Source organism: Elaeis guineensis, chromosome 2 (genome assembly GCF_000442705.2).
Source record: "Elaeis guineensis isolate ETL-2024a chromosome 2, EG11, whole genome shotgun sequence".
In the NCBI taxonomy this organism is placed as follows: domain Eukaryota; kingdom Viridiplantae; phylum Streptophyta; class Magnoliopsida; order Arecales; family Arecaceae; genus Elaeis; species Elaeis guineensis.
Window position 1 is genome coordinate 116,797,566 of NC_025994.2, and position 27,466 is coordinate 116,825,031.

Sequence of the window (27,466 nt, forward strand, 5' to 3'; positions counted from 1 at the left end):
ACGTGTTTCGCTGAAATATACGGCTCCGCGTCGTCCTTGAGGCGGCTATTTAAATCCCACCGCGTCTCTCCGTCTCCGACTCCTCGCTAAACCCCTCAAGAAAGAGAGAGAGGGAAAGGATCGACCGCGCATTCTCTCGATTTCCCAACTCTACCCTCTCGCTCGAACTCCAAATCATCTACCCACCCCCGACCGGAGAGAAATCCTGGCAGCATTCTCCACCGATCTCTTCTCGCGCCCGTAATTCCTCCTTTCTCTCGGATTTATGTTCAATTTTTAGGTTTTTTTCTGACGTTATTTAGCAAATAGGTTATCAAATTAGATATCATGTAGCCTTGATTCTGCTACTTTTTTCCAATCTTTGCGTTTTTGGTCTCCGAAAATTCGGTTGAAAACTGTATCTTGAACCTGATTCTTGAATTTCGGTGGAAAGGAAAGGTTTTGTACTGTCCCTCGATTTTTACATTGTTTTTTTGGTGCTGTTTTATGCTTTCTTTTCTTCGGAAGATCTCAATGTGTATGAGAGGATGTGATATTTGGGTTGAATTTGGTCACATCTGATTGATGCAGATGAGAGAAATGAAATGTTTGTGCCCAAGAAGGAATGAAGGAATCGGATATAACAACATTTCCTTCAACTTATGTACTATTTTCAAGCGTGGACGTTTGACTGTTGCGTCGCAATGTTGTTTCCGGATTGCATTCATGCTTACATGCTATGTTCCGGGATTTCATCCTAGATTAGGTATTTGTGGTTGTTGAATCTAATCTGTGGGTGGGTGATCATTGTTCTTTCAATGTTTCAGACGCATAATAATTTTATTTTATTTTATTTTGATGGGAAAGGGAGGAAGCGAAATTGATACGTGCTTTTACTTGGACAATTAATAAAAGACCAATTTTGAGTTGATTTGGACTCAAGTCTTTAACGATATGCCCTTCTTTTGGTGGGGATGGGGGAAGGAATGTGTGGGGGGTAGGTGGACCCCTGGGTTTTCTGGCTTCTTGTTCTTAGAGATTTAGTTAATATATAATGCCTTGGTATCAAAGATTTTCCCTGCTATTTTGTCGTCCTTTTTTTGCTGCAAACGTAGGAGTGCCCCTTGATATTGCGGGTCCACTTGCCAACAAACAATTTAGACTTTGTTTTTTTCGTTTGTTTTGCAGTATTGATACAGGAAGAAGGAAAGAGGACAGATGGCAACATATAAGCCCAAGAACATCCTCATCACTGGAGCAGCTGGCTTCATTGCATCGCATGTTGCCAACCGCCTCATCCGAAACTACCCTGAGTACAAGATCGTGGTTCTTGACAAGCTGGACTATTGCTCAAACCTGAAAAACCTTAATCCATCCCGCTCCTCTCCCAATTTCAAGTTTGTCAACGGTGACATTGCCAGTGCTGACGTCGTCAACTACCTCCTCATCACTGAGTCCATTGATACCATCATGCACTTTGCAGCACAGACCCATGTCGATAATTCCTTTGGCAACTCATTTGAGTTCACCAAGAATAATATATATGGCACCCATGTCCTCCTTGAAGCTTGCAAGGTCACTGGTCAGATCAAGAGGTTTATCCATGTTAGTACCGACGAAGTCTATGGAGAGACTGATGAGGATGCTGTGGTCGGAAATCATGAGGCATCTCAGCTCCTTCCAACAAACCCATACTCAGCAACAAAAGCTGGGGCTGAGATGCTTGTTATGGCTTATGGAAGGTCGTATGGTCTACCAGTGATAACTACCCGGGGAAACAATGTCTATGGGCCAAATCAATTTCCAGAAAAGCTCATTCCAAAATTTATCCTTTTGGCTATGAGAGGGCTGCCACTTCCAATTCATGGTGATGGTTCTAATGTTAGAAGTTATCTCTATTGTGAGGATGTTGCTGAGGCTTTTGAAGTTGTTCTTCACAGGGGAGAGGTTGGGCATGTGTACAATATTGGGACTAAGAAAGAAAGAAGTGTGATTGATGTGGCAAAGGATATCTGCAAGCTTTTCTCATTAGACCCAGATAAAGTCATTAAATTTGTAAAAGACAGGCCCTTCAATGACCAGAGATACTTTTTGGATGATCAGAAACTGAAGAGCTTGGGGTGGTCGGAGCGGACCGATTGGGAAGAAGGACTGAAAAAGACAATAGAGTGGTACACAAGCAACCCTGATTGGTGGGGAGATGTGTCTGGAGTTCTGCTGCCTCATCCAAGGATGCTGATGATGCCTGGGACTGAAAGGCATATTAATGGGTCTGAAGAGGTGAAGGGCAAGGATTCTCTGTTCGCCAATAACCAGAGCAAGAAGGTGGTTCCTGTTTCAGAGGGCATTAGTGGCTCTCCTCAGAAGCCGTCTTTGAAGTTCTTGATATATGGTAGGACTGGATGGATTGGAGGTCTTCTGGGTAAGATTTGTGAGAAGCAAGGGATACCATTTGAGTATGGAAGAGGACGCCTGGAAGAGCGCTCTCAGCTCATATTGGATATTCAGAATGTGAAGCCAACTCATGTTCTCAATGCTGCTGGTGTGACTGGCAGACCAAGTATCGACTGGTGCGAATCTCATAAGACAGAGACGATTCGCACCAATGTTGCAGGCACTTTGACTCTAGCAGATGTTTGCAGGGAGCATGGGTTGTTAATGGTGAATTATGCTAGTGGGTGTATGCTCGACTATGATGCTGATCACCCTGAAGGGTCAGGTATTGGATTCAAGGATGAAGACAAACCGAACTTTACCGTCTCTTTTTACTCCAAGACTAAGGCAATGGTAACTTCTCGTCTTCTGAAAACATGTCTTTTTAACCTTTCCATCATGAAAATTTAGAACTTAAAAGCTAATATGAACTTTATCTTGTTGCACAATGCAGGTTGAAGAGCTTTTGAAAGAATTTGAAAATGTCTGCACTCTTAGAATCAGAATGCCAATATCTTCCGACCTTAGCAATCCTTGCAACTTGATTACAAAGATAACTCGTTACAACAAAGTGGTGAACATTCCAAATAGCATGTCAGTCTTAGATGAGCTTCTGCCTTTGTCAATTGAGATGGCCAAAAGAAATTACAGGGGCATATGGAACTTCACTAATCCTGGTGTTGCAAGCCATAATGAGATATTGGAGATGTACAAAAAGTATATTGATCCGAGCTTTACATGGGTTAATTTTACTCTGGAAGAACAAGCCAAAGTCCTAGCCGCACCTCGAAGCAACTGCGAGATGGATGCTTCAAAATTGAAGAGTGTGTTTCCAGAGTTGTTATCCATCAAGGATTCTCTTATCAAGTATGTTTTTGAACCCAACAAGAAGGTCTTTACTGATTGAGAAGCTAGATAGAGCTCCCAATACTCTAGATTTCACTTAGAAAGTAGGACTTTAATCTTCATCCACACATTAGCAGCTTCGGCCATTATTTGATACCATGATTATTGTCATAAATTCAATAGGTTCTGCAATTGCAGTTGGAACAATTCTTCTAGGTTATAGCAAAATAATTGTTCCAGTTTTGGCTGCAAATTTGGATTGTGGTGCACTGTAATTTATTAACTTCTAATTATGAAGCCTGTTATCATTTAATGACCTCACAATTTATTAATGAATCCTCTCATTGCTGAAGATTCAAATATCATGAATATTGCAAGATTTTTTCTGTTGCACATACAAGCTGTTAAATTTTCCTTGATGGGATGTTTAATTATTCCTAAAATGAGCCATTGTCCTAATACAGCTAGATAATTCTTATCTAAGCTGTAGCACTTATGAAACTAAGATTTACCCCGTGCATCTTGTCCTTTAAATTGCCTTCTTATGAAGTAGGTTCTAATATACAGATAGACATATCAACTATGATATTGAAGGGCTGGGTGGTTAATATAATTTATTGTTCATATGGTGAGTGATGGCATTGAAAGGAGGACGTCTTGTTGGAATGTGACATTCTATTTATTGGGTGATAAGTTATGGCTGATGATTCAAAAAGTGCTTTGACTTTGGAAGAGATGTCTAAGAGGGATTCCAGGGTGAATGGACTAAAGAATACCTAATCTGGTAAAACATCTGGGCTTGATCTTTTTGTCTATTTATTTTACTTTGGGTTTACTTCTAGTTCATGAAAACAGACCTTTGTTTGAGAGTTTTCGATTTTGTTAATTCAGTTTTTGATTAATCATGAATACCTTGTAGCGCAAATAATTATGCTTTGCTTGTCTCTTAGAGTCTATTCTTTTGTGGGTAAAAAGTTTATCTGGGAATTAATATTTTTCTAGATAAATATTTTTCAGGTAATATTTAGACAAAAATAATTTATCCATATTCTTTTATGCATGTGAAAGTGGCTTCAAAATTCATTACCCATGCTCTTTTGTATTACTACTTTCTTGGGTAAGTTGCTAAAATTTATCCATATTTTTCATAATATCCTTTATGCTTTTTAGGTTTGGAGAAAGTAGAAAACTGAGTTATTGGGCATTGAATGATAGAGGCATTAGAAATAAGGATGGGGCATCTTAGAAATAAAATTAAATATCTACTTTACTGACCGATAGAAAAATGATTAGCCACCCTCTAGATGGATAAATTTTTTCTCCATTCCATGGGTAAATGCTACCCACGGAAAAATAATTTATCCATCTTGAAAAATGTGAAAACATAAGTATGTTGTTGAATAGAAAAGTTGACCAACATTTTCATGGTATTTACCCACCAAAGAACGGGCCCTTAACGGGTTGTTGTTTCCTACATTAAACATTTACATGTGTTGGTAAATTAGTCATTGTGCTGAAAAAAGAAAGAGCGACCCAGTACATGAGGCTCCTATCATTGTCAGGTTTGGAGAGGATTGATTATACGTAGCCTCACCTCCATATGCAGATAGATTGTTTCTATGTTTCAAACTCATAATTTTTAGGTTACCTGGAGCAACCTTACCATTGCACCACGGCTCATATTTTGATGTTACATTGTACTAAAGTGTGTAAATTTCACCGTATATGCTACTGATGCTTAATTTTGGGATGATTGAACATGCAGTCATATTCATGAGTTTATGTTATTTTTCAAATCATAATCAACATCAGGTAATTATTTATGGAATAAAAATTAAATTCATGGAAAAATGGAAGTGAATATTTACACTTTGAAAAAGAGAATTTCAAATTTTTTGTTTATCTTGTCATTTCATATTTTTCCATTTTTGCGCATTTTGTTTTTATCAAACAAAAAACTCTCAAAATTCAGGAATTTTCAAAATTCAAAGAATTTTAAACTAGAGAAGGATAAATTCATGGTTTTGAAACTAAGAACCTCCAAATTCCATCTTTATACATTATAGTCATAGAAACTTAAAACCCATAGGGATGGCAATGGGTAGGGTTTGGATTGGGTATTATACTACCCATCCCCAAATCTGAACTTAATATCTTATACCCAAACCCTATCCGATACCCGATCGGATAAGAAAAGAGATACCCATCCCCATACCCAACGGATTTGGGGATATCTACGGATAACCCATTTCCCAATACCCAACCCATACCCGCTCCATGCCTATCCCATACTCAAAAAAAATAAACAACCAAAATAATTTTATGCATATTACCAATCAAAACAAAATTACCAATTCAACATAGAACATAATTTATAAGTCTAGATTTATAGAAATCAAACATAGAAATAGAATTATAATTTAACATAGAACATATAAATAACCAAAATAATTTTATGCATATTATCAACCAAAATAGAATTACCAAAACAGAATTATAAACATATATATTTGGGTATGGGTCCGGGTATTATCCATACTCGTAGGTTCGGATTGGGTTCGGATTTGGATAGAAAACAGCACTACCCATACCCTACCCATACCTGTGCTACAGTTTTCAGGTTTTACCCAAACCCGAACCCAAATCCGGTCAAACCCTATTTTTCGAGTTTGATGGGATTTGGGTAGGATGCATACCCATCGGATCGGGTCGATTTTGCCGTCCCTAAAAATTCATCTAATAACAAATGGAAAGAAAATAAAATACAGGTGTGGATGGCTGCTTTAGCATAGTAGCCCAAGGCAGTCAATACTCATTCCCTGTTCAAGAATCATTATTTCTACAGACATGCTTCTTCCTTAGTGTGCAGCATCTGAGTTTTCACAGATATTTTTTATCATATGCAAATTTGACATAGATTTAGAATAATATTATTGGAGAAATGATAGATAGCTTTGTGATCAGTGACTTTGTAGAACAGGAAAGCATTTTATCTAGTCATTAGAAGATCAATTAGCTACTTTGATTGATGCACGGTTCACCAAATTGTTGAAGGATAAATTGGATAGGAAAATCTGGGAAATAATATTTTTTCACGCCGATATATGTAAGTGGTCCTAACTCGAGCATGTCAGAAGTAAAGGCTAACTAGGAAAGCAAGACATCTTTAGTGTCTTATAGGTTGATCTCTCAGTACCACGGGGGTGATAACTTTCTGGTCTGCAGTGTTAGTGAATGAATGTAGGAAGGCTGTAATGCAGTATTGATAATCATTTGCAAGGTTACAACTGTCCATTGATGTAGATTACAAGTTTATGGAGGATCAGCATATCCCATATCTTATTGTTGCTTCGAATTTGATTGCACAAATTCTTAAAAAAGAAAGTACTTTTAAAAGTCTGAGCATAAATATCTGGATACTATATGCTGGGTGTTGCTTCTTTAATATTTAACTGCTGTGGCTATGGGGAACTATATGTATGCGTGGAAGCTTGATGAATGTGGCAAACTTAAATGCAGTGTCTAGCAATTTCATGGCAATGGAACATTTGCAAACTGGAGTGATGACTGCTGATTGCTTTGGTCACTGAACCAACAATTATCTTAAAATGTTTGGTGGGAGTTGTTCTGATCAATTACTTTGATTCCTCACACTGTGTGATAGCAAAATTTTTTCTTGTTTTGGATCAAAATAGTCAGTTTCTGCAACTAGGTTGTCAATTCTGACTTGATGTAAACACGAAGCTCTAATTCACTAAGAAAGGTGAGTTTAAAGTAGATATGTGATACTCATTAGCCTTCAAGGGATCCATAGTATTAGATTAATTCAAATGAGATGGTTCACTTTCAGTGTTGATGGTGCTTGGGGGCCATGCCAAATAGAGAGGTGGAAGATAATGGTTAGCATACATTTCCATCATTCTGTGATGTATGATGACTATAGAGAACTATCTACTATGTTGCGTCCAACTATTTAAAGAAAGATTCACTGTTGGATTCAATTATCCAACTTTGAGTTGAGATAATGTTTTGTGCTGAAATAGGGTATTTTTGGAGCTGCAACGGTTATGTGAAGGGCTTTGCTGATTAAACAGTCTTCTTAGTCTGTGATGTGGGAGAATTCTATGGAAACATATGATTTCTGGGACTACCTGATAGGCAGTTATATGCTAATTTGAATTAAAATTATTAAATGGACTAAACTAAAGTTGTTTTCCCTTTGCTTGAGACCATTCCATTACGGTTATGTCTATAATTACTTGTGGGAAGTTAATAGTTACACATATGTAGGTAAAACCTTGGGATTCCAAGTTGACTAATATATTTCATTAAAATGCTTATCCAATTTTTGTTGGTGTGATTTGCTGTTAGAAGATGTACTTCTTGTGGTTTTGAAAGAGGGAGGAGCTGAGGAGGGGGGGGGGGGGGGGTTTGGTTTACTTTAGGTACTTCTAGTAAGTTCTAAAATGTCATTGATTGATGATTGTTAACTATTGAATTGAAGGATAAAGTATTTCCCCGACCAGATCTGTGTAACTATCATGCTCATTGACAATGTCCCACAAGAACTATGGTACTTCTTCTTGAGTTTTGAGAGTTTAATAGTTGCAGCACCAAATTAGTTAGATGGCACCGCCTCTCGCCACTTGGTCAAGAGGTCGAGGGTTTAATTCTAGTTGGAGTTACTCTCAAGGGGTGGGGTGGGAGTAAAGGTAGAAAGGTGGGGATTAACCCCTAGGGATGTAGAGAGATGCTCTCAACTGGTGCAGAGAAAATAAGGGTAGGATGATGGAGACTTTAGCCCCTCCTTGTGTGTGTTTAAGAGTTGCAACATTCTCTGGGATTAAATTGTGGTTTCCATCCCAGATAAAAGGTTCGATCTGTTTGCCTCCCATTTAATTTTTCTAGAAGGACCCTTTAAGAAAATCTGGGAGAAATAGGTTCCCATTCCAGATAAAAGTTTCTACATGGTTTGCTTCCTTCTGTTCTCTAAACAGACTTTTTAAGAAAGTCCTGAAGAAATGGGCTTTTTATTTAAACCTTCACTACTTGAACATTTTTGTATGTTAGGCACCAATAACAGAAGAATAAAAAGAATACCAGAAAATTTCTAGAAATCTAGGAAAGGTTTGGAGGTCACATCTGATACATTGGTTACTTGTTGCTTCCACCCTTAAAGTCAATAATGGATTCAGTATTGAAGATAAATGGAGTGTTGTTCAACAATTGAGCCGGTAGTTTGTGCTCGAAGATGAAGTCTTACATAATTGCATTGTTTGTAATGTGTTTGTTGGGATCATCTGATGATGAATATATGTAGTCGTGTCACATGTGTTAATGATTAATTAGATACAATTGAACCATTCCATAATTTTTATTATGCTCATCGATCCAATCAACTTGGAAATTCTTGGAAACTAAAATTCATGGCTATGTTTTTGAGTTTGGCGGAAGTGAATTTTAGCAGAAGATACTAAAAGTCCAATGGAAAAACTAAAGGGTGAAACATTACACTGGTAGAACCAGACGTATCTCCAATGGTTAGGAATTTACAGGAGTATTGCAAAATCTCAAACGAGATTGCTTATCTTGTGCAGCAAAGCTGACATTTCATTCAGGAGTGATGGCTGGAAGACTGAAAGTTCCTACACAGTGGCTAAACCTTTTATATCCATAATAGATTTTTAGGTTTTGCTTTTAATTTATGGGATGAGAGTAGTAGCCCAATTACTGGACTAACTTCAATCCTGGCTGAAATGCTTCTTCCAGTAGTAGTTTCAAATTTGTCATAAATGCTTAAATAGTCTGGATAATTCATGATCCAAAATCCACTGGATTTTCACCCTTGTGCGGTTGGTTTCTTCCCTTTCGAGCCAAACTTTCTTGGTTCCTTGGTTCGTTACCGCAACTCAGTCCTCACCGGCCATTGTTCCGCGGGAGTCATCTTAAGTGGAAACACAGGCAATTAATGAATGTTAGAGGACCAGGATTCTGTAGGCTTCACCCCTCTGTATCTTTTGCCTGCCTTTTTATTCTATTTGTGGTGCATGCTTATTTCCATAGCTCACCACCAACGCAAAGACATGTCAAGCAAGTTCACCAAAGCGAGTTGTCCGGCTGCTGCCACCTGGGAAACGTTGTTTTAGGAAAAAAATGGCCAGCTGGATATAGAGAAATAAATTTAGGACACTTTTGGTCCGCATCTAAAATTAAAATCAAAATAAATTAAAATAAGAATTAGATGATTATACTTTCTAACATATTTGATTCGTAAATATAATCAGATTCAAAATAAAATTTAAATATTAAAAAAATTAAAAATTAAATTTTAAAAAATTAAAATATTTTTATTTTTATTGTTTTGAAATTGAAATAAGAACGAGATCCCCTTCCATCAAATGAATGGAATATGAGTTGCTCATTTTTATTTTTATTTAAGAGTACTATTTCTCCAAGCCAAAATTGCTTGTCTTAGGTGTCAGCTCTGTCTTATCCAAATGAATGGGAAAAGTGTTAGGTAAGAAAGAAACAAGCGAAGGGGCAGGTTAGATAAAAGAATTAGAGCAACCATTCCACTCAGCTCTACGATGCATCGTGTGAAACACAACAAGAAACCAAATTGCAATTTCCCAATGATGTGGTCACATCACAAGCACGTCATCCTTTTCTAGTTGGCCTCCACTACAGCACCTACCCTTCCTATTTGAGTGTTTGGATTTTCCGAGCTACGCAATGATTTCACAAAGGACGCAACCTTCATGCAGCGCTCAGGCTTACAGGATGCATGATTATCGTTTCTATCTGCTGCGAAAGGTATATATTTTATTTTTTATTTTATTTTTTCAATAAAACAAATCATTCAAATCTTTTTTATGTGAATAAATTTAAAATTATTAAAAAATATAAAATATTTTTAAATAGATTAAAGATATCTCTGTGTGGACTCAAAAAAAATATATATATATTTTTAAATATTTTAAAATAAAAATAATTATCTAATCAACCAATATATTTGTCTTTCAAAAAATATGCTTTGCAATGAGTAGGACTATCATGATAAGCTTGACCCACAGGACTTATCTGATCCAATTTTATAAATGAAATGGACTGAGCCACCATATGAATAGTCCAAATAATAATCGAACCTATTTAGTCACCCCACATCAGCCCAAGAGCTAATATGAGATATGTCGGGCTAGTCCGAATGGGACAGAAAAATTTAAAAAAAAATTAAAAAAATTATATTTATTTTTTAATCCCTAACTCCTAGGCCCCACTGCTCCATATCATCGACTGCTATCGCAGACCAGTAGGACGATCGCCTCCGTCGGTTCCTCTCCCTTTCGCTTCCTAGCTTTACAGATCCCCCTCCTCCTCCTCATCTCTAGTGCCGTTGTCTCCGACCTTCGAGTCTAATCACGAATCAAGATACGCCAGTTTCCTCCTCCTTTCCGTCGATGAATGCCCCTCCATCCAACCTCTGGGCGAACCCCCTTCTCCTCCTCGTCGCCAGCGCCATCATCTCTGAGTCAAATCCAGCCGTGGCTTCTTCTCCTCCTCGGGCTCTCTCTGTCTCTCTCCACTCTCCAAGCTCGACCGCTTGAGGCGTCGCCACCTCCGAGTCAAATCCGACTGCGGCTCCTCCTCAGACTCTCTCGGTCTTTCCACTCTTCGAGTCAGATCCGCGCCGCCTCCGACTCTTCTCAGGCTCTCTCAATCTCTCTCCACTCTTCAGGCTGGACCGCTCGAGCCTCTCTTCCTCTTGAGCTCTTTGTCTCTCTTTTTTTCACTCTTTACTCTTTAGTCATTTGAGTTTCAAGGCCCATGAGCTGGCCCGACTCGGCCCACGACCCTTAAAGGGTTGGGCTCGACCAGCTATATTGTATTCCATTCTAGGCCCAGCTCATCAAATTTTAGGCCCTTGTAGGTCGGGTCGGGCTAGCCCATTTTGACAGTACTGGTGATGAGATCAACACAATCAGATATTTGAGTTGCAATATCCCGCACGAGGAGATGGTGGACATCCCCTCATATATATCTTTGGAGCCAAGTCACGATCATGGTCAAGTCATCCTTGATGAATAGGTACTTCGCATGAAGGGATCAGGGAGCATAGGTGATCCCAACCCAAGCAGCATGAAGCTCCATAGAAGGAACAGATGGGTGTCAAAGTTGGCTACCCTTGGCCGCCATAAATCTGAGAACGAAGTCGCAAATTACAAAGCTAACTCCTCCATTTCTTCTGACATTGCCGTCGAAGTTGATCTTGAAGAATCTTAGAGAAGGAAATTCCCAAATAATAAGCACCCAACAGATTGCTACAAGAGCAGAGTGGAAGTCCCAGATTTTTGAGATCTCAAATCCGCATCAATCATCTCAGCAGCTGAGGCCAAAGTTCTTTTCAAAATAAATTTTGTCGGACACCTCCTAATCTCAAACACTAGATTATTTCCGAAAAATTAAATCTACTGTATAATGGAGGCTGTCCGAATGCCAACTGATCTTAGCACTTCCATCCCAGCGCTCCGCCTCTACAGATTCAGGAAGTCCTGAACAGGGGACTTTGATCGGAAGGAAAAGCTATACTCACTCATCAGGTACCCCACGTGGCGAGACCCTTCTTAAGAAGCGGCAAGACCCTTCTTGGTGTAGTATTTTTTAGTTATTAATGGCCATGTAGTTAATATTGTGTTTACTGATTGCTACCTGGGTGAGCAACCTCGAGGAATGTCTTTTTAATAGTTATTGGTTGCCAAGCCAGTTATTTATGCAAGATATGTTAACTAAAAGGATGAGGGAGAACGAAATTGAGTTCTCAGAAAATAAATTAGCAAAACAAAGCATAATTTATAAGCTCATTGTTGTTATATATACTCTTCATTTTCTCATTTTTATTTTACATAATAATTTTTTTTGAATAGGTTTTTTTTTTTAAAAAAAAAAAGAGTTCTCAGATCTTACACCACATTGCTCATGCAAGAGCTTTTTATTATGCGACTGCAAGGCTAGGTAGCCCTTAACGGGAATTTTTTTTATTTAGAAACCTCAAAATAACTAACAAAATCTCATTCCTTATATGCTCTTATGCTTTGTATATCTTCATGGAAGTAATACTTGGAGGGGATGTGGATGGCTATTTTTTTACCAATTTAGTTCAAGAACTGATACACAAGCATGGGACTTAATTTATTATCTTGATAGCCAGAAACAAGGGCTATTTGATCCAAGGCAATCCATTGATATGCTAGCTAGCTTTTAATGATAAATCTAGAGAAATGAAAATAAAATATAATATAATTTGCGCACAAGGAAAGATTGGTGCAACTCATAAATTTGATATTAAATATGGTTAGTTGATTGTAAAGCTACAAAGTTAGTAATTATAAATCTGATAAACCTTTTATGTACGGTTTACAAGCAATTTCAAATATTTTTTTATTCTCTGGATGGCAATTTACACCATCCCTTGAGTGCCAACGAGGGAGGAAGCTAATGGCATATTGCTCCCAAGCCCAACTAAATATATTCACTAAAATAGGTTTTTTAATGATTTACTTTTTAGTTTAAGGTATTTCTATTTTCCTAAAAAAAATCATATTTTTATTTATTATTTTTAATTATTATTGAACATTTATTCTTTATTTTCGAACCTTAGTTTGTTTAATATTACGTATTGATGTCGCATATTTTTTAAATTTATTTGATTAATATTTAAAAAAATTATTTTTACAATTTTATCCACTCGGTCCTCCATCTCTACGGAGGATGGGGTGAGGATCAAGGCATGTTTCAGATTTAAAATATACATACGATATTGGGATGCCCTGACGGCATCGACCAGTATATGGTTATGTAGAATGGAATGGACGAAAGTAATGGTATATCCGTGCGATATCCATCTCATTACCATCCCCCTCCTCTTTTTTTTTTTTTTTTTTTTTTTTTTTTTTTTTTTTTTAACAAACGAGGTCCAAGCTATATTGAAAAGAGAAGACTGTAAATAACAAATATATATAACTCCCTGTACGTCCCCCTTTTTTTTTTTTTTTGGGGTAATCAATGGAGCCCCATGCGTTTCCTTTAGTGGAATATCAGTGTCAACCATGGAGGGTCAAGGCTGTCATGAACATGACAGATAACAATGGAAGGATGCCCCATAATGCAGGCAAGAAGCTGATTCACATGGTGTACCACGTCCGATAGCATAAAGGGAGCAAGCGATTCCACCACCACTTCAGTTGCTAAAAAGACAGGTCATTGGCAAATCCCTGGATGACACGTTTTCGAATGAAGTTGGGGCCCACGGCGATTACCAAATTAGGGTACGGTTCTATGCCAGAATGCTCTACGTTCCAGTTTCCGAACGGCGATGGAAGGAAGGTCATTTTCTGCACTCATTAAGAATGCAGTCCGGGCCACCATCACTAACAACCTGATGTGATAACCCAAAAGGATTCGATTTTTAGTGCTGCACCATGGCCCCTGGAGTCGATGAAGTGGCCGTCGTACCATTGCACCAAGACAAGTTGCCCATTGAGGCTAATGTCTTCGTTGCACTATTTAGTCAATAAAAATAGGTTTGATGTTTAAAGTGGTTGTGGTCGGGGAGCATGGCGACGTGTGTAAGTGGGAAGCACCCATATTGGCAAAAATTTTGGGGGAGAATCTTGTTTTGTAAGAAAAAGTTTGTGAGGATTCATTCTAACACCAGCATTGCACTTTTTTTTTTTTTGGTACAATCCAACATTGCACATTTGACTGGATGAAAATGTGTATGATTGGATATCTTATGTGCCATAACAATATCTAAGATTCTTAGTTGGATGAAGCTTATTCATTAAATCAATGTTAGACACAAGAGTGCTATCATAAAAAAGGTTTGGTTATTTGGACCGTCTCCATTTCTATTGTCACCAATACCGTATCTTAGACTGAGATCATGATGGCCGCGATCAAACTTTGGTCTATTAAGAACAAAATACTATCTTAGAAGGAGACTCAACAACTATCACATCTTGAATCGATAGAGACTATCCTTCTTGATGAAGATCCAGAATTTCTCTTGAGTTTACACCTTGAGCGAAGCTAATCAACGAGCAAATTTTCTGGTGCATAGAACTTTTTTGAGTCAGATGGAGTTTGTCTGCACTGAAGTTCTGGTACAAGTTGATATTTTTGGAGTATGTGTAATGGTGTTCTCATCGCCATGCAGTAAAGACAATTAATCACAAGAGACACAAGGTGATCATTGATCTTGTCTGTTAATTAAATAGTTGTAATATAAAATTATGCTTCGACAACCCATATTACAACAATAATATCAATTCATGGAACATTACATGGTGACAAACAAAAACAAGTCACATGCTTCATAGTGAGGGCCACCAAATCTGTGACACTTCTTTTTCAAATAGGATGTAGGTAACGTTGTTGATCATGATTTGGGTTGTTGTAACCTATTCTAAGGAAAAGGAATTTGACTATTGAGGTAAAACTTATGTAGTAAGGAGGAAATTCCTTCGCATGAGAACATAGGACTAAACAAAATATTGCTAAATGGCTCAATGATCAAATCATTTCATGCAATGTTCCACATAATCATTTCATGTTTTAATATAAACATATCAAGATGCAAGGTGGTCTGACCTCCCTTCAAACTCTATTTTCAATTACAACAATAAAAGACCAAGGTAATGATAGCAAAATTGTTCTTATAACAATTGTCATATAATTTTCATTAAAGAAACTGCAGCATTTTACAACTAGAAAATACTATTTAGGACAATAAAATTGGTCCATTTCATGAGAAGCAGCTTTGGTAGGATTAGCATTATAAGAATTCTTTGATGCTTAAATTATTTTTATTATATAAACTAGTTATTTGCTATTTCACCAAATTGTTATTATTTTTTCCCTTTTTTTTTTTCCTTTTTCCTTCTCCTTTCAAGAACTACAAAGGGTGAAAAATCTGATCGAGATGGGTGAGTGCAGAATGCAAACCTAGGTTTCTAATACCAACATCCAGTGATTTTATCAATTAAGCCAATGAATAGTACTGTCAAAATGAGCCGGTCCGGCCCATAAGGATCTAAAATTTGATGGCCGGATCGAGCTAGGCCCATCCAAAAAATGGAACGTAATATTGCTGGTCCAGCCAAACCCTTTAAAGGCCGTGGGCCGGGCCGAACCAGTCCATGGGCCTTAAATCTCAAATGACTGATAAAAAAATTAATAATCTAATAAAAAAATCAACATATCGTCAATTAAAAGTTGAAACATCATCAATTCAATCATTTAAAATTCAAAAATTCAACCCAAACATTAATAAAGTAGAAATTAAAAATTTCAAACATCACCAATTCAATAATTCATTACACTAAACTATGTAAAATACTAAAATTTAATATCCACAATAAATCATATTTCATTATCTTCATTGGCTTCTTCTTCAAGCCGTATGACATTTGAATCTGCTTGTGATACACTTGTCTCAAGGCTATCATCTTCATCTAAAATTCATAATAATAAAAAAATTAGACAATCAATTTCATTAAAAATAGAAATCAATCATTAATCAAGACATTAAAATAAATCTAAAGAACATAAAAAAATACTATTTGGAGCAAAGTCATGCAATCAATTTCGCATGCAAATAAGAGTTTGGATATTTTCAGGAAGGAGAGAGCTTCTATACTTGTTCAAAACACGACCTCCAATACTAAAGGCAGATTCAAATGCTACTGTAGTAATTGGAATGCTTAACACATCACGTGCCATAACTGAAAGATCAGGATATTATGTAGTATCCCTCCAATACTTGAGTACATCTAAATTATTAAAGCAGTCATAATCAAGTGTTCGGTCTTCCAAATAAAGATTCAATTCAGATTTACCATCATTAGATTTAGTTGCACTCCCATATTTCTTGAACTCCTAAAAATTTTAAACACATTTACAACAAAAAAAATAGATAAGACATCAAATATTAAATAACATATAGCTGAAAAAATTAAAATTTTAAAATAATAAATTTTAAAAAATATTAAAACTTACACTAAAAATTTTTTTATCCTTGGTTTTAGCTCTTCCACTTGATCTAGGTAAAATATTAGATTGAGAGTCACTTGCACTTACACTTGATGATGCACTGGACTTGCTTGCATATTGTTCATAGAGCTTGTACAATTTCATCTTCATAAAATCTCTTTTCTCTTCAGCAATAGAAGGATCAATCTTTGAGTAATAAAATTTTAAAAATTCAAGCTTTATGCGTGGATCAAGAATAGCTCCAAATGCAAGCACTACACTATACTCCTTCCAATATTTGTCAAACTTACTTTATTCTTTGAGTCATGTTCCTGATAATCCCATCTTCATAATACAAATTATCATTCAACATACATTCATTTTTCAAATTTGTAAAAAATATAAGTTGGAGGTCGGATAAGATGAGCCAGAAATCTTATTAGTAATCTCATAAAATGATTCTAAGAATTCATATATTTTCTCTCCTCTCCTCCATTCATCGTCTGTTGGACAATATTTAAATTTTTTATCAACCAATTGGAGATTAGTAAAAGTCTTTTCATATTTGAATGCACAATCAAGCATCAAATATGTTAAATTCTATTTGATTGATATATCTAACCTTAAACCAATTCCTACATCAAGACCCATTTGCTTAACATATTGTTGAAATTTTTTCATCCTCCCATCTGATCTCCTCACATATTTGACACTCTCTCTGATTTTATACAAAACTTACTAACCACTTCAAGCCTTTTTGAACAATGAGATTCAGTATGTGAGCAGAGCAACGTACGTGAAAAACTCTCCATCACATAATAAGCTATTTTGTAAACGAAGATGACCTTTCAAAATATCTACCATATTGTCATTAGATGAAGTATTATCTAAGGTAATAGAAAAAACTTTTTTCTTTATACCTCATTTTTTCAAGCAATTAAATATAGTTGAAGCCAATTCAACTCCAATGTGGGGAGGTTCCATGTGAGCAAAATTAAGAATTTTACTGTTTAGTTTTCAATTTTCATCAACAAAGCGAGCAGTTAAATAAATATAACCCTCAGTAGTGTATGCTGTCCATACATCAGAAGTCAAACATACTCTGTTAGGAATCTTAGCTATAGCTTGTTTAAGCTTTTTTTTTCTCTCAAATGAATTTTTTGAACATCAGCCACAGCAGTATTCCTAGAATTTATCATCATATCTGATTTATATACTTTGCCCAAGCTCTGATCTTATCATATTCAACAAAATTATAAGGCAAGTCATGTTTAATGATAGCTTTGCAAACATTTCACGAGAAATTATTTGATCTATCTTTCTAGATCTTTTTTTTTTCTACTTGATCAATGATCATTTGCCCACGTTATGATATTCAACTATTTTATAACTTTGTAAATGACGATGCAAATGTGAAGTTTCATAATTTGAACCATAGGTTTAGGACCAACTTTATACTCATGTTTGCAATCATTACACGTTGCTCTTTCAATTCATCTTTTGCTTTATCAATTTTTGTGAAAAAATTTCAAACATCTGATGTATTATTTTCTGCTTCTTATTCATTGATCCAGAAATATTAGATTCAATTTCAGTTTCGATTGAAATTTCTGACGACTGAGATTCATGATTTATCAAAATCCTACATAAAAATTATAAAATATAATAGATAAAAGATACTATGATTGATTCAATAATCAGTATGACTAAAGTAAAATCTAATGAAATAGTTATTTAATTAATAATTTAATATCAATTAATTTAATTTAACATCCGATTTACAGATTAAAGAGAGTCGGGGAGAGAGATACCAACTGGCGGGAGACTACGAGAGGGAGAGAGATCGAGGAGGAGGAAGAGGGAAATCGTTCGGTCGGTGGCATCGGTCATTTGTCGGTCGGCAGCGGTTGAAAGGAGAAGGGGTCAATCGACGGAGAGGAGGGGCTCGAAGGAGGAGGGGATAGTTCGATCAGCGATCGAAAAGGAGGGCATCGACCGACGGAAAGGAGGAGGGACCCGAGGAGGAGGGCTGGAGGGGAATCGTCCGGTCGGTGGCGTTGGTCGTCCGTCGGTCGGCAGTGATTGGAAAGGAGGAGGGGCGTCGATTGGCGGAAAGGAGGAGGGGGATCGTCGGTCAGTGGTCGGAAAGGAGGAGGGGAATCATCTGGTCAGCGGCGTCGATCGTCCGTCGGTTGGCGCGGTCGAAAAGAAGGAGGGGCATCGATTGACGAAAAAAAGGGGCCAGAGGAGGAGGGGCTCGGCGTCCTGCTGCTCGGCAGAGACAATCGTCCTGCTGATGAGGAGGAGGAGGCGGTCGTCCTGCGACGATGTGGGGGAAGTGGCACGGCAGCGCGGCCGACGATGTGGGGGCAGTGGGGCGACGGCGGCAGCCGACGATGTGGGCAAGGGTCGGGATTCGGGAATCAAATTAAAAAACTTAGGTCCCACTCCACCGTCCTAGCCTCCTAATAAAATATAAAACCTAATACCTAATAGTAATACTGTTACACTGTAAATTGTAATAGGATTTTTTTTATTTTTTAAATTTTCATGGTCCATCTGGACTGGCCCGCCCAATCCAATCCGTATTAGTCTTGAGCTGATGTGGGACGGGCCAAACAGGTCCGGTTGTTATTTGGGCTACTCGTATGGCAGCCCAGTCCATCCCATTTACAGGGTTGGGCAAGGCCGGTCCTGTGGGCCAAGCCCATTTTGATAGCTCTACCAATTAGCAATCCTCATTGTCCCAATTTTTTAAATATCAATTCTATAGTACAAAAGATAATATCCGTTATATTATTGTCATAAGTACTAAATAGATCATTCTTAGTACTAAATAATGAATCCTGTTAGAATGTGAAGATGATTTCATGTACAAACAAACTAATCTATATAAAAAAAGTTTCGGGGCATATATTATTATGTGTATACTAAAAATATCACAAGCTCTCAATTATCGATTTGGCAACTTTTTAAATAACTATTTTTTTTATTGCATCTTATTTTGAGTTGCACCAATTTCCTCATAACTTGTGTGCGGAGACAATTGCATGATTTGTATTGTACTTATACTAGAGTGATATGATCGATCACGTATGTATCAAAAAAATAAGAATAATTACATGCCAATAGTATTACTCTATAAAATAATTAAATTTAAGACTTCATTATACTAGGAAAACTAAAGTTCTAAAACTTTAAAGCTTCAAACTTTGTGCCATGAATTCTTACAAGAGAAAAAAATAATATTTCTAATTTAAGAATCTTGAGACTCATTACCAGCTATGACTCATCATTGTTGGGTTAATGCACAGCACGAGCCATGCATTTAACATCCCTTCTAAATCATAAATAGAAATAAAAATAATTTTTTGTACACCACGAGTAGTATAGAATATTCGACGTGGAGTGTACTATTTTATTTGATTGGTCCATATATCATCATTTTTCAATACACATTTAATGTCTGCAGATTGATTTTTTCATTTAAAAATTTTGTGTGATGAAAATACTCTTGTTCTTTGGCAAAATTATGATATCTTATATCCATATTATCACATCCTGTATTTAGAAAATTATAATTTTTATCCACAGAATATCATAATATAATGCAAGATGTCATAATATGCACAGGATATCATAATTTTTTTAAAAAATAGAAGCATTCTCGTTATTCAAAATTTTCAGACGAAAAAATCGATCTACAAGCATTAAATATGTATTGAAAAGTGGTTGGATAAAAATATCCCTTTCATATTATGATATCTGAATCATATTATGATATTTTAGACTATAATACGTCTCAAGATGTCATAATTTTTTTCAAAAAATAAAAATATTTTCGTCATATAAAATTTTTAAATAAAAAAATTGATCTATAGATATTAAATATATATTAAAAAATAATAATTAATATATATATCAATTGAATAAGATGATGCATCTTATGTCAAATTTTTTATACTATCTACGATGTATAAAAAATTTCTCTTGAAAATAAATTTCAGAAAGTAGACATGGAAAGTTACCCTCCCAACTCGAACACAAAAAGGCGGAGGGCTTCGGCGCCCCTCCCTTCGTCGTCCAACACTCTTTGGGTAAATTACGGGTCCCTGTCCACGTGCCGTGATCGAAATAACGCGGACTTTACTGCCGAGTGGCGACTGATCTAACTGTGATATGTGCGAGCAACGGGCACGGGGGTATCACTTTCGCAATGTTGTCGGTGGTCCATCCCATAATTTCTTTAAATTCCCAGGGGCAATCTGGGAATCCACCGCCTATGAGTCCAAGCCCCTCTTATATGTTACTCTCTCTGGTGCCCCCCCCGCGGCTTTGAACGCGGCATTCCCTTCGTTCCCATTCGCTCCCCTCTCTCCCTCTCTCTCTCTCTCTCTCTCTCTCTCTCTTTCCATCCCCACTCTCCCCTCTCAGTCCTAGTGAGTAGTGAGAGCTCTCTCTTACTCTCATTCTAAATTCTAATGTAAATTTATGCTTAAATTACTCCCTTCCTCTCCCTTTCTGTATCTTCTTTCAAGATCTAATCGAATACTTTTGCCGTTGCTTTACAGATTTGGATATGAGAATGCTGGGGAGGAAGAAGAAGCGGAAATCTCGATCTCAGACAAGTTCAGATCTGCTCTCCTTTTCTTGAAATTATTAGTATAGATTTGTATTCCCAGACAGGTTAGCTTGGAAACAAAGATCGAATCGGGGGGAGGAATGCAGTTTTATTTCTGGCCGGAGGAGCGGAGAGTGACGATATCGAGCGTGGGATCTTGGGAGGTTATGAAGTTGAAGGGATCCAATCGACGGTTCTCTTACCGCTCCGTCCTGCCCACCGTTCTGATAGCCGGGATTTTGCTCCCTTTTCTCTTCATTAGAGCAGCCTTTCTTGCCCTCGATGCTGGTGTCTCCATTTGCCCCTCCATCAGTATGTGATTCATCTCATATTTATTCATTATTATTCTATCGCATAAGTTATTAATTTTTTTATTAAATTCTTTGTTGAAGAACTTATTTATTATTACATTACATTGAAATTAGGTTGCTTAGGGTGGAGGTTTGGGCCAAGATTTCTGAGGGGAAGCGATGCGTCGAGGGTGAGTCTCGTGGCCTCCTTTTGTTTCTCCTTTTTTTTTTTTTTAAACCACAGTTTTATAGTTTAACTGCGTTGCGATTCTTTTGACTTAAATACCATCGTGAAGCGTGGCACTATGCTTTATAATTTGAGGGTATTTTGGAGTTTTTACTTGTATTTTCTTTTTCTGGTTCGGGAATATCTATTCATTGAAATGTATTGGGGCGGTCATCATTATCCGGTGTGAATTATAAAAAGGAAATCTGCTCCCACTACACGGTTTCTCGGGACTCCCGTTGGGGAGTATCGTAGTAAAAAAATACTGGTGGCGACGACACTTTGTCTACTTGCCACGTGGCCTGTAGAAACATGTTTTTATATTGCATCTGGTTTATTTTCTTGAAAATATATTATAGTTTCATGCTGACATTGTAAAAGTAGCAGCGAGTTATATTCTTGTTTCCCTTTAAATTTTTCTTATCCTAAGATCTGGATGATCGCGTGGATGGGAAAAGTGATTATTACATGTTCTCAATTATTTTTCTGCACTAAGAAAAGCAATTAGCAGGAATTTATGATGGAGTTAAGAAGAGCTTATGCAGAAGGGGCAGGAGGATACATCGATCCAAAGGTGGTGGAAGCTGCACCTGATTCGTTGGACGATTTGATAGCAGAAATGAGATCCTCCTCTTCCTATCAACAACTTGACATCACAACGTTTGTGTTAAAGACCAGAGCTATGGTGCGTAATTTCCTTCAAATTCTCTTATTTGGCTATTTGATTGAACATTATATCTAAGTCTTCAATTACAAGCACCTTGTGGCTCCAGCCAACCATTTTTTTGTGGAAAGGTATACACACTCATCCTGTTAACTCCGACTATGGCTACCTGATACACCCACTTTTTGACAACTTCCCCACTGACGTTGGGGTTGCTGCACCGGGTGGGGTCCATACATTTTAAGTTTGAGTGAAGTTGGGGGCCATTTTTTTTCCTGCTAAGCTTCAGTATGAACTGCTCTGAGAAAAATTGTCCTGGGAAATGATTCATCTAGAGTGCTTCGTAGCTTTTTTCATGATAGCTGTTAGTTTCTGGTGAAAGACCAGCATTCTCCACCGCACCAGGTCTTTGGTGCGGGCCCTACTTGAAGACTAGTTAAGCGGCTAATGGCATCACCACAAACTGCACTACTTGCTAGTCCCATGGTGACATCAGGATCCCGTTCATATGGCGTCACTTTCTTTCTTTCTTTTCTTTTCTTTTCTTTTCTTTTGCTCCTAGAGATACTGAGGTTGATGGTTAGAAAAACAAATGTAGTTTGATCAATTGATAAAAAAAAAAAAGAAAAGAAAACTTATTGTAGTTGAATTTATCTATGGGCGATTATCTAATATCCCTGATACATATGCTATTACTTGGCTTTCTGATCAAATGCTAATTTATTTTTACTTGTAAAGTTTTTTGGTGATTATACAAAAAAAAATTTAGGCTCAAAACTTGTCTTCAGTGGATTAGAGTTATTTAAGAAAGCCTTATGCTGGTATCGTTAATGGTGCGAGGCTTCTGTTATCTGTATTCTCTCAACCATCCGACAGGAGGGCATGAGTAAGTCCCAAAAGTGGCGAGATATATATTGAAAGATGGTTGAATGCTGTGTTGCCACGCCACGCCAGTTCTAGTTGGTATAGAGAACTTTTCATATGGAGGTATAGTCCATCAACCAAGGGTCTTTTTTTAGCAAAATAACATAAAATAACTAGTACAAAGTCAGTTATAAATAGAATATGCAATTGCAAAATACGTGTCCTTGGTTCGGCAATACCAGACCTATGAACCATTATAAAACCCGAATTAGGATCATGTCTTGTGATTCCGCACAAGCAATAGTTGCGGTGACCATTGGATGGAGAACATTCTGAGTTGGTTTCTCAGATTCATTCTTGGCAAAAGTTATGAATTCAGAGTTAAAAGTATATGGCCCAGTAGACTGGAGTCTGCACCCCAGTTTGCCCATTGAAGTTTGAAGTTTCAGCTCAGACTGCCAAAGTGATTAAACTTGTCTGAGATGAAACGCTGATCAGTCACAAGCAGTTAGGTCATATGATATTATTGTGGCATAAATGGACTAGCTGATGTGCTCCATCAAGTGGAGCAGTAGTAGGCGGATTTAACTTGGGGGACCATCAAAATTATTTGCCATCAATGAAGCTATTATGTCTCCTTATTTGTGATGCCACATGGATGGAGATTGGTTTTAACCTGTCTTGGTAGAACGTGCTTTATTGTGCACAGGCCATGTCAAGGGTTCGAAACCAGTATCGCTCCTTCAACCATCATGTCACATGGATGAAGATGAAGAGGGATGCTGTCCGTGATACCACTGGTGCATCAGTGGCATGTGTTTAGGGGAAACGTTACTGATTACCTGGAATCAGCTTAAAGATTTTTGTGCATTTGTTTGAAGATAGCACTCCCTAAACACTCAACATTGGTCTAGGATGCAAACATTAATGGTGGTATCTTCATTGTATTTCTTAAAAAAAATATTGTTTGCAGTGATTGACTTATAAGAAAGTGGTTGATATAGAGGCCTAGGTAGAAATTTCAAGTAGCATGATAAGGGTACGGTGTTGCTTGTTTAATTGGGCTAGTCCAATGGGCTTTCTGGCCTGGTAGAATCCAGTGGGTTTCGGCTGGAAGCTCTGCATGTTAGAGTTGGACTGGGTCAAAATTTTAACATCATTTTTGTTGACGGACATTACCAGCCATCTGAGCTCTTGCAATGATATCTGTTTTTTGTCGGTCCAAAACTTTCAAGAACATTATGTCAGTACTAATTAAGTGGCTTAAAATTTTATCTCAGTTATGAATTATGATTTTGTCCAACCTGTTTGATGCTGTTTCAAGACTTCGTAGACAGAGTCTTTCATTTATGAATTAGTATGACCTTTTACCATCATGAACCAGACGAAATCCAGCTTGTAATATTGGCTTTTTTTCTTGTGCGCATGGACCAGGTTTTGCATATTAAGTTTTGATTGTGTTTAGTCCAGTCTTCAGCCTAGTGCAAATGATCTCGGCCCAGCACAATTGAGAAACCCACTTCGTCCATGGTTTTGCTGTAAATATGAGAGACATGAGCCCTGATTATAATCACTCTCTTGTATGTGCCAATATGAAGTAAAGGGTGCCGGTTGAAAGGTCATTGGAGGATGATGTGTCTTCATCCCCATGTGCACGAGGCAATTGAGAACCAATCAACCAGTATACAAATTGCAGATGGATTTAAGCACAGGAGAATTTATAACTGAATTATTGGCAAAATCATGAGTTATTCTTGCATTATCGAAATGACTCAGTAATGCACAATAATCACAAAATTTGTGATTATTCGTGAATTATACATGATCAATTCAAGACATGAACTATAAGTCAATTCTGCTATGTGATGTTGGTGATGGTGGTGACTTTTGCTGTTGTTTATGGTTCTTGTCTATTCGATGCTTGTTTTAACATAAATTAATATAAAATACTTCAATTATTTTCCAATTTTCAATTTACATAAGTTTTAGTTATCTGGATTTGTGTTAAACTTTTGGCAAATTCTTGTATACTTTTCCCCTCCTTCCAAAGCCAGTTCTTGTAGGAAATGATTGCCTTGAAAGGAGAATGTCCTTTTGTTTTTTCTGTTATTAGTATTAAAAATGAAACCGTGTTCTAGTTTTTCTGTACGTAACCAGCATCTTGAGGTCTTCATATCAATTTGAGAGCCGCAAACCAGTCTAAATTGTTACAGCAGGAGAAAGCTAATCTTTTGTCTTAAAGTTGTTGAAATATGAACTGATTGTGGGTTCGTCAATAATGCTTTCTGAGCTTGATTTCATCAATTATTTTCATTCTTACCATTTAGCAGTATGTATATCTATTGAGCTACGGATTCCATACAGCTTATGAAGATGGATCACAAGGTCCAATTGGCAAGGCTTCGGACATTATTCTATGGGCACTTGGCTTCCATCGGGATTCCAAAGAGCTTGCACTGCCTCGGCCTGAGACTGACAGAGGAGTATCTAGTGAATGCCCTTGCCCGATCTTCACTTCCACCCCCTGAATATGCCTCTCGCCTAACCAATGGCTCCTACATTCACTTTGCTCTTATAACTGACAATGTCCTTGCTGCCGCTGTAGTGGTCTCCTCCACCATCACAAGTTCTGCTGATCCTGAGAAGATAGTGTTCCACATTATTACTGATAAGAAGACCTACACTGCAATGCATGCATGGTTTGCCCTCAACCACGTCCCTCCTGCAATTGTGGAGGTCAAAAGCCTTCATCAGTTTGACTGGCCTGCCCATGTGAATGATATGGTCATGGAGACAGTCGAAGAGATCCATAAGAGTTCATCAGCCTATCGTTACTACAGTAGAGCAGATGAATACAGAAGACTTGAGGCTTTAAAACCAAGCACATTTTCAGTCTTGAATTACCTGAGAATTCATCTTCCAGAGGTAAAACCGTCACATACAGAGTACATACTTGTGATATTTGACAATTGCAACATTAGTACTGATTGTCGGTGATTGTCATAACCAGCTGTTTCCGAAGCTGGAAAGGGTGATCTTCCTTGATGATGATGTTGTGGTGCAGCAAGACCTGGCCCCTTTGTGGGATTTAAATCTCAATGGGAATGTCCTTGGTGCAGTTAGGGCAGAGGAGAGTGATGAAGGGGAAGACAGCCATTGCATCGGAAAGAAACTAAGTGACTATCTAAATTTCTCAAATCCTATGATATCTTCACTATCTTTGGTATCAAATAGAGATCAATGTGCATGGTTGAGTGGCATGAACGTTTGTGATCTTCAAGCATGGCGAAGGACCAATATAACGCAGACCTCCCAGCACTGGCTTAAACATGCAAGTTCTTACATTTATCAACTCGTCTTTATTGCCTCAAGAAGATGCTATTAGCTAAGAATTGTTACTCAAGCTGCTGCCCTTTTTTTTTTTTTTTCCCCCTTTTTTTTTTGTCTTGTCTTGCAGAATCGTGAGTCTGGATTTGTATTGTACGATGTGGGATCACTGCCTCCAGCGTTAATAGCTTTTGAAGACCAAATACAGACAATTGAACCTTATTGGCATCTGTCGGGATTGGGTTGGCGAATGCCTGATCCTGAGCTTCTAGAATCTGCTGCTGTTGTTCATTTCAGTGGACCACGGAAACCATGGCTTGAGATTGGGTTCCCAGCACTGCGAGAAATGTGGAGAGCCCAGTTTAACCACTCTAATGAGTTCTTAAGGAGCTGTAGAGTTGTGGAGTGAAGGTATATAACAGGCTACTAGGCTAGTGAAGGAAAGGATATATTTATGATCTCAACTACTCCTTGGTTAGCTTAATTTATTACATAGAACATAGATAGCTCGGTTTCATTTTGGCAGGCAGGGTTAGCAGACTTGAGCGGAGGGAAGAAGGTACTGCTTTCAGTCTCTGCTCAGGGTAGCTCTGTATACTGATTACTCGTAAGAGTTAAATCCATCTGAGTTGTATATATTGAAGGAGAGGCCCAACGGCCCCTCCATGGATATATCTATATATATACGAGAATGCGTGGTGCAGCTTTATGAGTTCTTCAGCTTTTTGAAGGTGGAAATGTTCAACCCGACAGCAATCTTTTTCTCATCCTTGTTCATGTACTCAAATAATGATTCATGTTAAGATTCTAGTATTGTTGAATATATTTTCATATGCAGGAAATTTTCTTTTGTCTGCCCTCCAAATTTGTATTCGGCCGGCCCATGCAGGGGCCATGTTCTGTAAACCACATCCTCTTCCGATTGCAAGAGTTTGAAGCCCGTCCCGGGGGAGTAAAAAGAAAAAGAAAAAAAAGAAAAGAAAAAGGACTCTCTTTTTGTCTTGATGATAAAGAAAAAGACGAACATAATGAGGCGGGAAGTGCAATTATTGCATCTAGAGCTCAGATGGCTCCGGACCTCTGGTGCACGTTATCCACTTCCTATTCATAAACAGGATCTTGCAATCAACTAATATGGCCATCTATGTTATGATGGTTTATCATGTGTTTTTTTGCCCCCTCTCAGCATC

At 37.6% G+C, this 27,466-nt stretch overlaps 2 protein-coding genes across 4 annotated transcripts; both read left to right on the forward strand.

The window, feature by feature from the left end:
* The first annotated feature begins 69 nt into the window (after nucleotides 1-69).
* LOC105041054 (trifunctional UDP-glucose 4,6-dehydratase/UDP-4-keto-6-deoxy-D-glucose 3,5-epimerase/UDP-4-keto-L-rhamnose-reductase RHM1) lies at nucleotides 70-3,610 on the forward strand. The gene is made up of 3 exons (XM_010917849.3): nucleotides 70-240; nucleotides 1,168-2,766; nucleotides 2,867-3,610. Exons 2-3 carry the CDS (start codon nucleotides 1,198-1,200, stop codon nucleotides 3,317-3,319), a joined length of 2,022 nt encoding a protein of 673 aa, XP_010916151.2. The 5' UTR covers nucleotides 70-240; nucleotides 1,168-1,197; the 3' UTR covers nucleotides 3,320-3,610.
* Nucleotides 3,611-20,573: 16,963 nt separating this feature from the next.
* Nucleotides 20,574-26,986, forward strand: LOC105041065 (probable galacturonosyltransferase 13). Of its 3 annotated transcripts, none has more exons than XM_010917863.4 (7): nucleotides 20,574-20,723; nucleotides 20,856-21,217; nucleotides 21,331-21,386; nucleotides 21,933-22,106; nucleotides 25,314-25,874; nucleotides 25,960-26,280; nucleotides 26,407-26,986. In XM_010917863.4, exons 2-7 carry the CDS (start codon nucleotides 21,007-21,009, stop codon nucleotides 26,683-26,685), a joined length of 1,602 nt encoding a protein of 533 aa, XP_010916165.2. In that variant the 5' UTR covers nucleotides 20,574-20,723; nucleotides 20,856-21,006; the 3' UTR covers nucleotides 26,686-26,986. The 3 variants fall into 3 exon arrangements, with proteins under 3 accessions (XP_010916165.2, XP_010916173.2, XP_010916158.2); XM_010917871.4 differs by having other exon boundaries at nucleotides 20,604-20,730; XM_010917856.4 differs by having other exon boundaries at nucleotides 20,609-20,767.
* Nucleotides 26,987-27,466: the final 480 nt, after the last annotated feature.

What these genes read in the sequence shown, in the direction of transcription:
- LOC105041054 (XM_010917849.3), top strand. Translation starts at nt 1,198, where the DNA reads ATGGCAACATATAAGCCCAAGAACATCCTCATCACTGGAGCAGCTGGC. An exon ending in ACTCCAAGACTAAGGCAATG is followed by an intron (nt 2,767 to 2,866) that starts GTAACTTCTCGT and finishes TGCACAATGCAG; the next exon opens with GTTGAAGAGCTTTTGAAAGA.
- LOC105041065 (XM_010917863.4), top strand. Translation starts at nt 21,007, where the DNA reads ATGCAGTTTTATTTCTGGCCGGAGGAGCGGAGAGTGACGATATCGAGC. An exon ending in GGGGAAGCGATGCGTCGAGG is followed by an intron (nt 21,387 to 21,932) that starts GTGAGTCTCGTG and finishes AGCAATTAGCAG; the next exon opens with GAATTTATGATGGAGTTAAG. An exon ending in CCCAGCACTGGCTTAAACAT is followed by an intron (nt 26,281 to 26,406) that starts GCAAGTTCTTAC and finishes CTTGTCTTGCAG; the next exon opens with AATCGTGAGTCTGGATTTGT.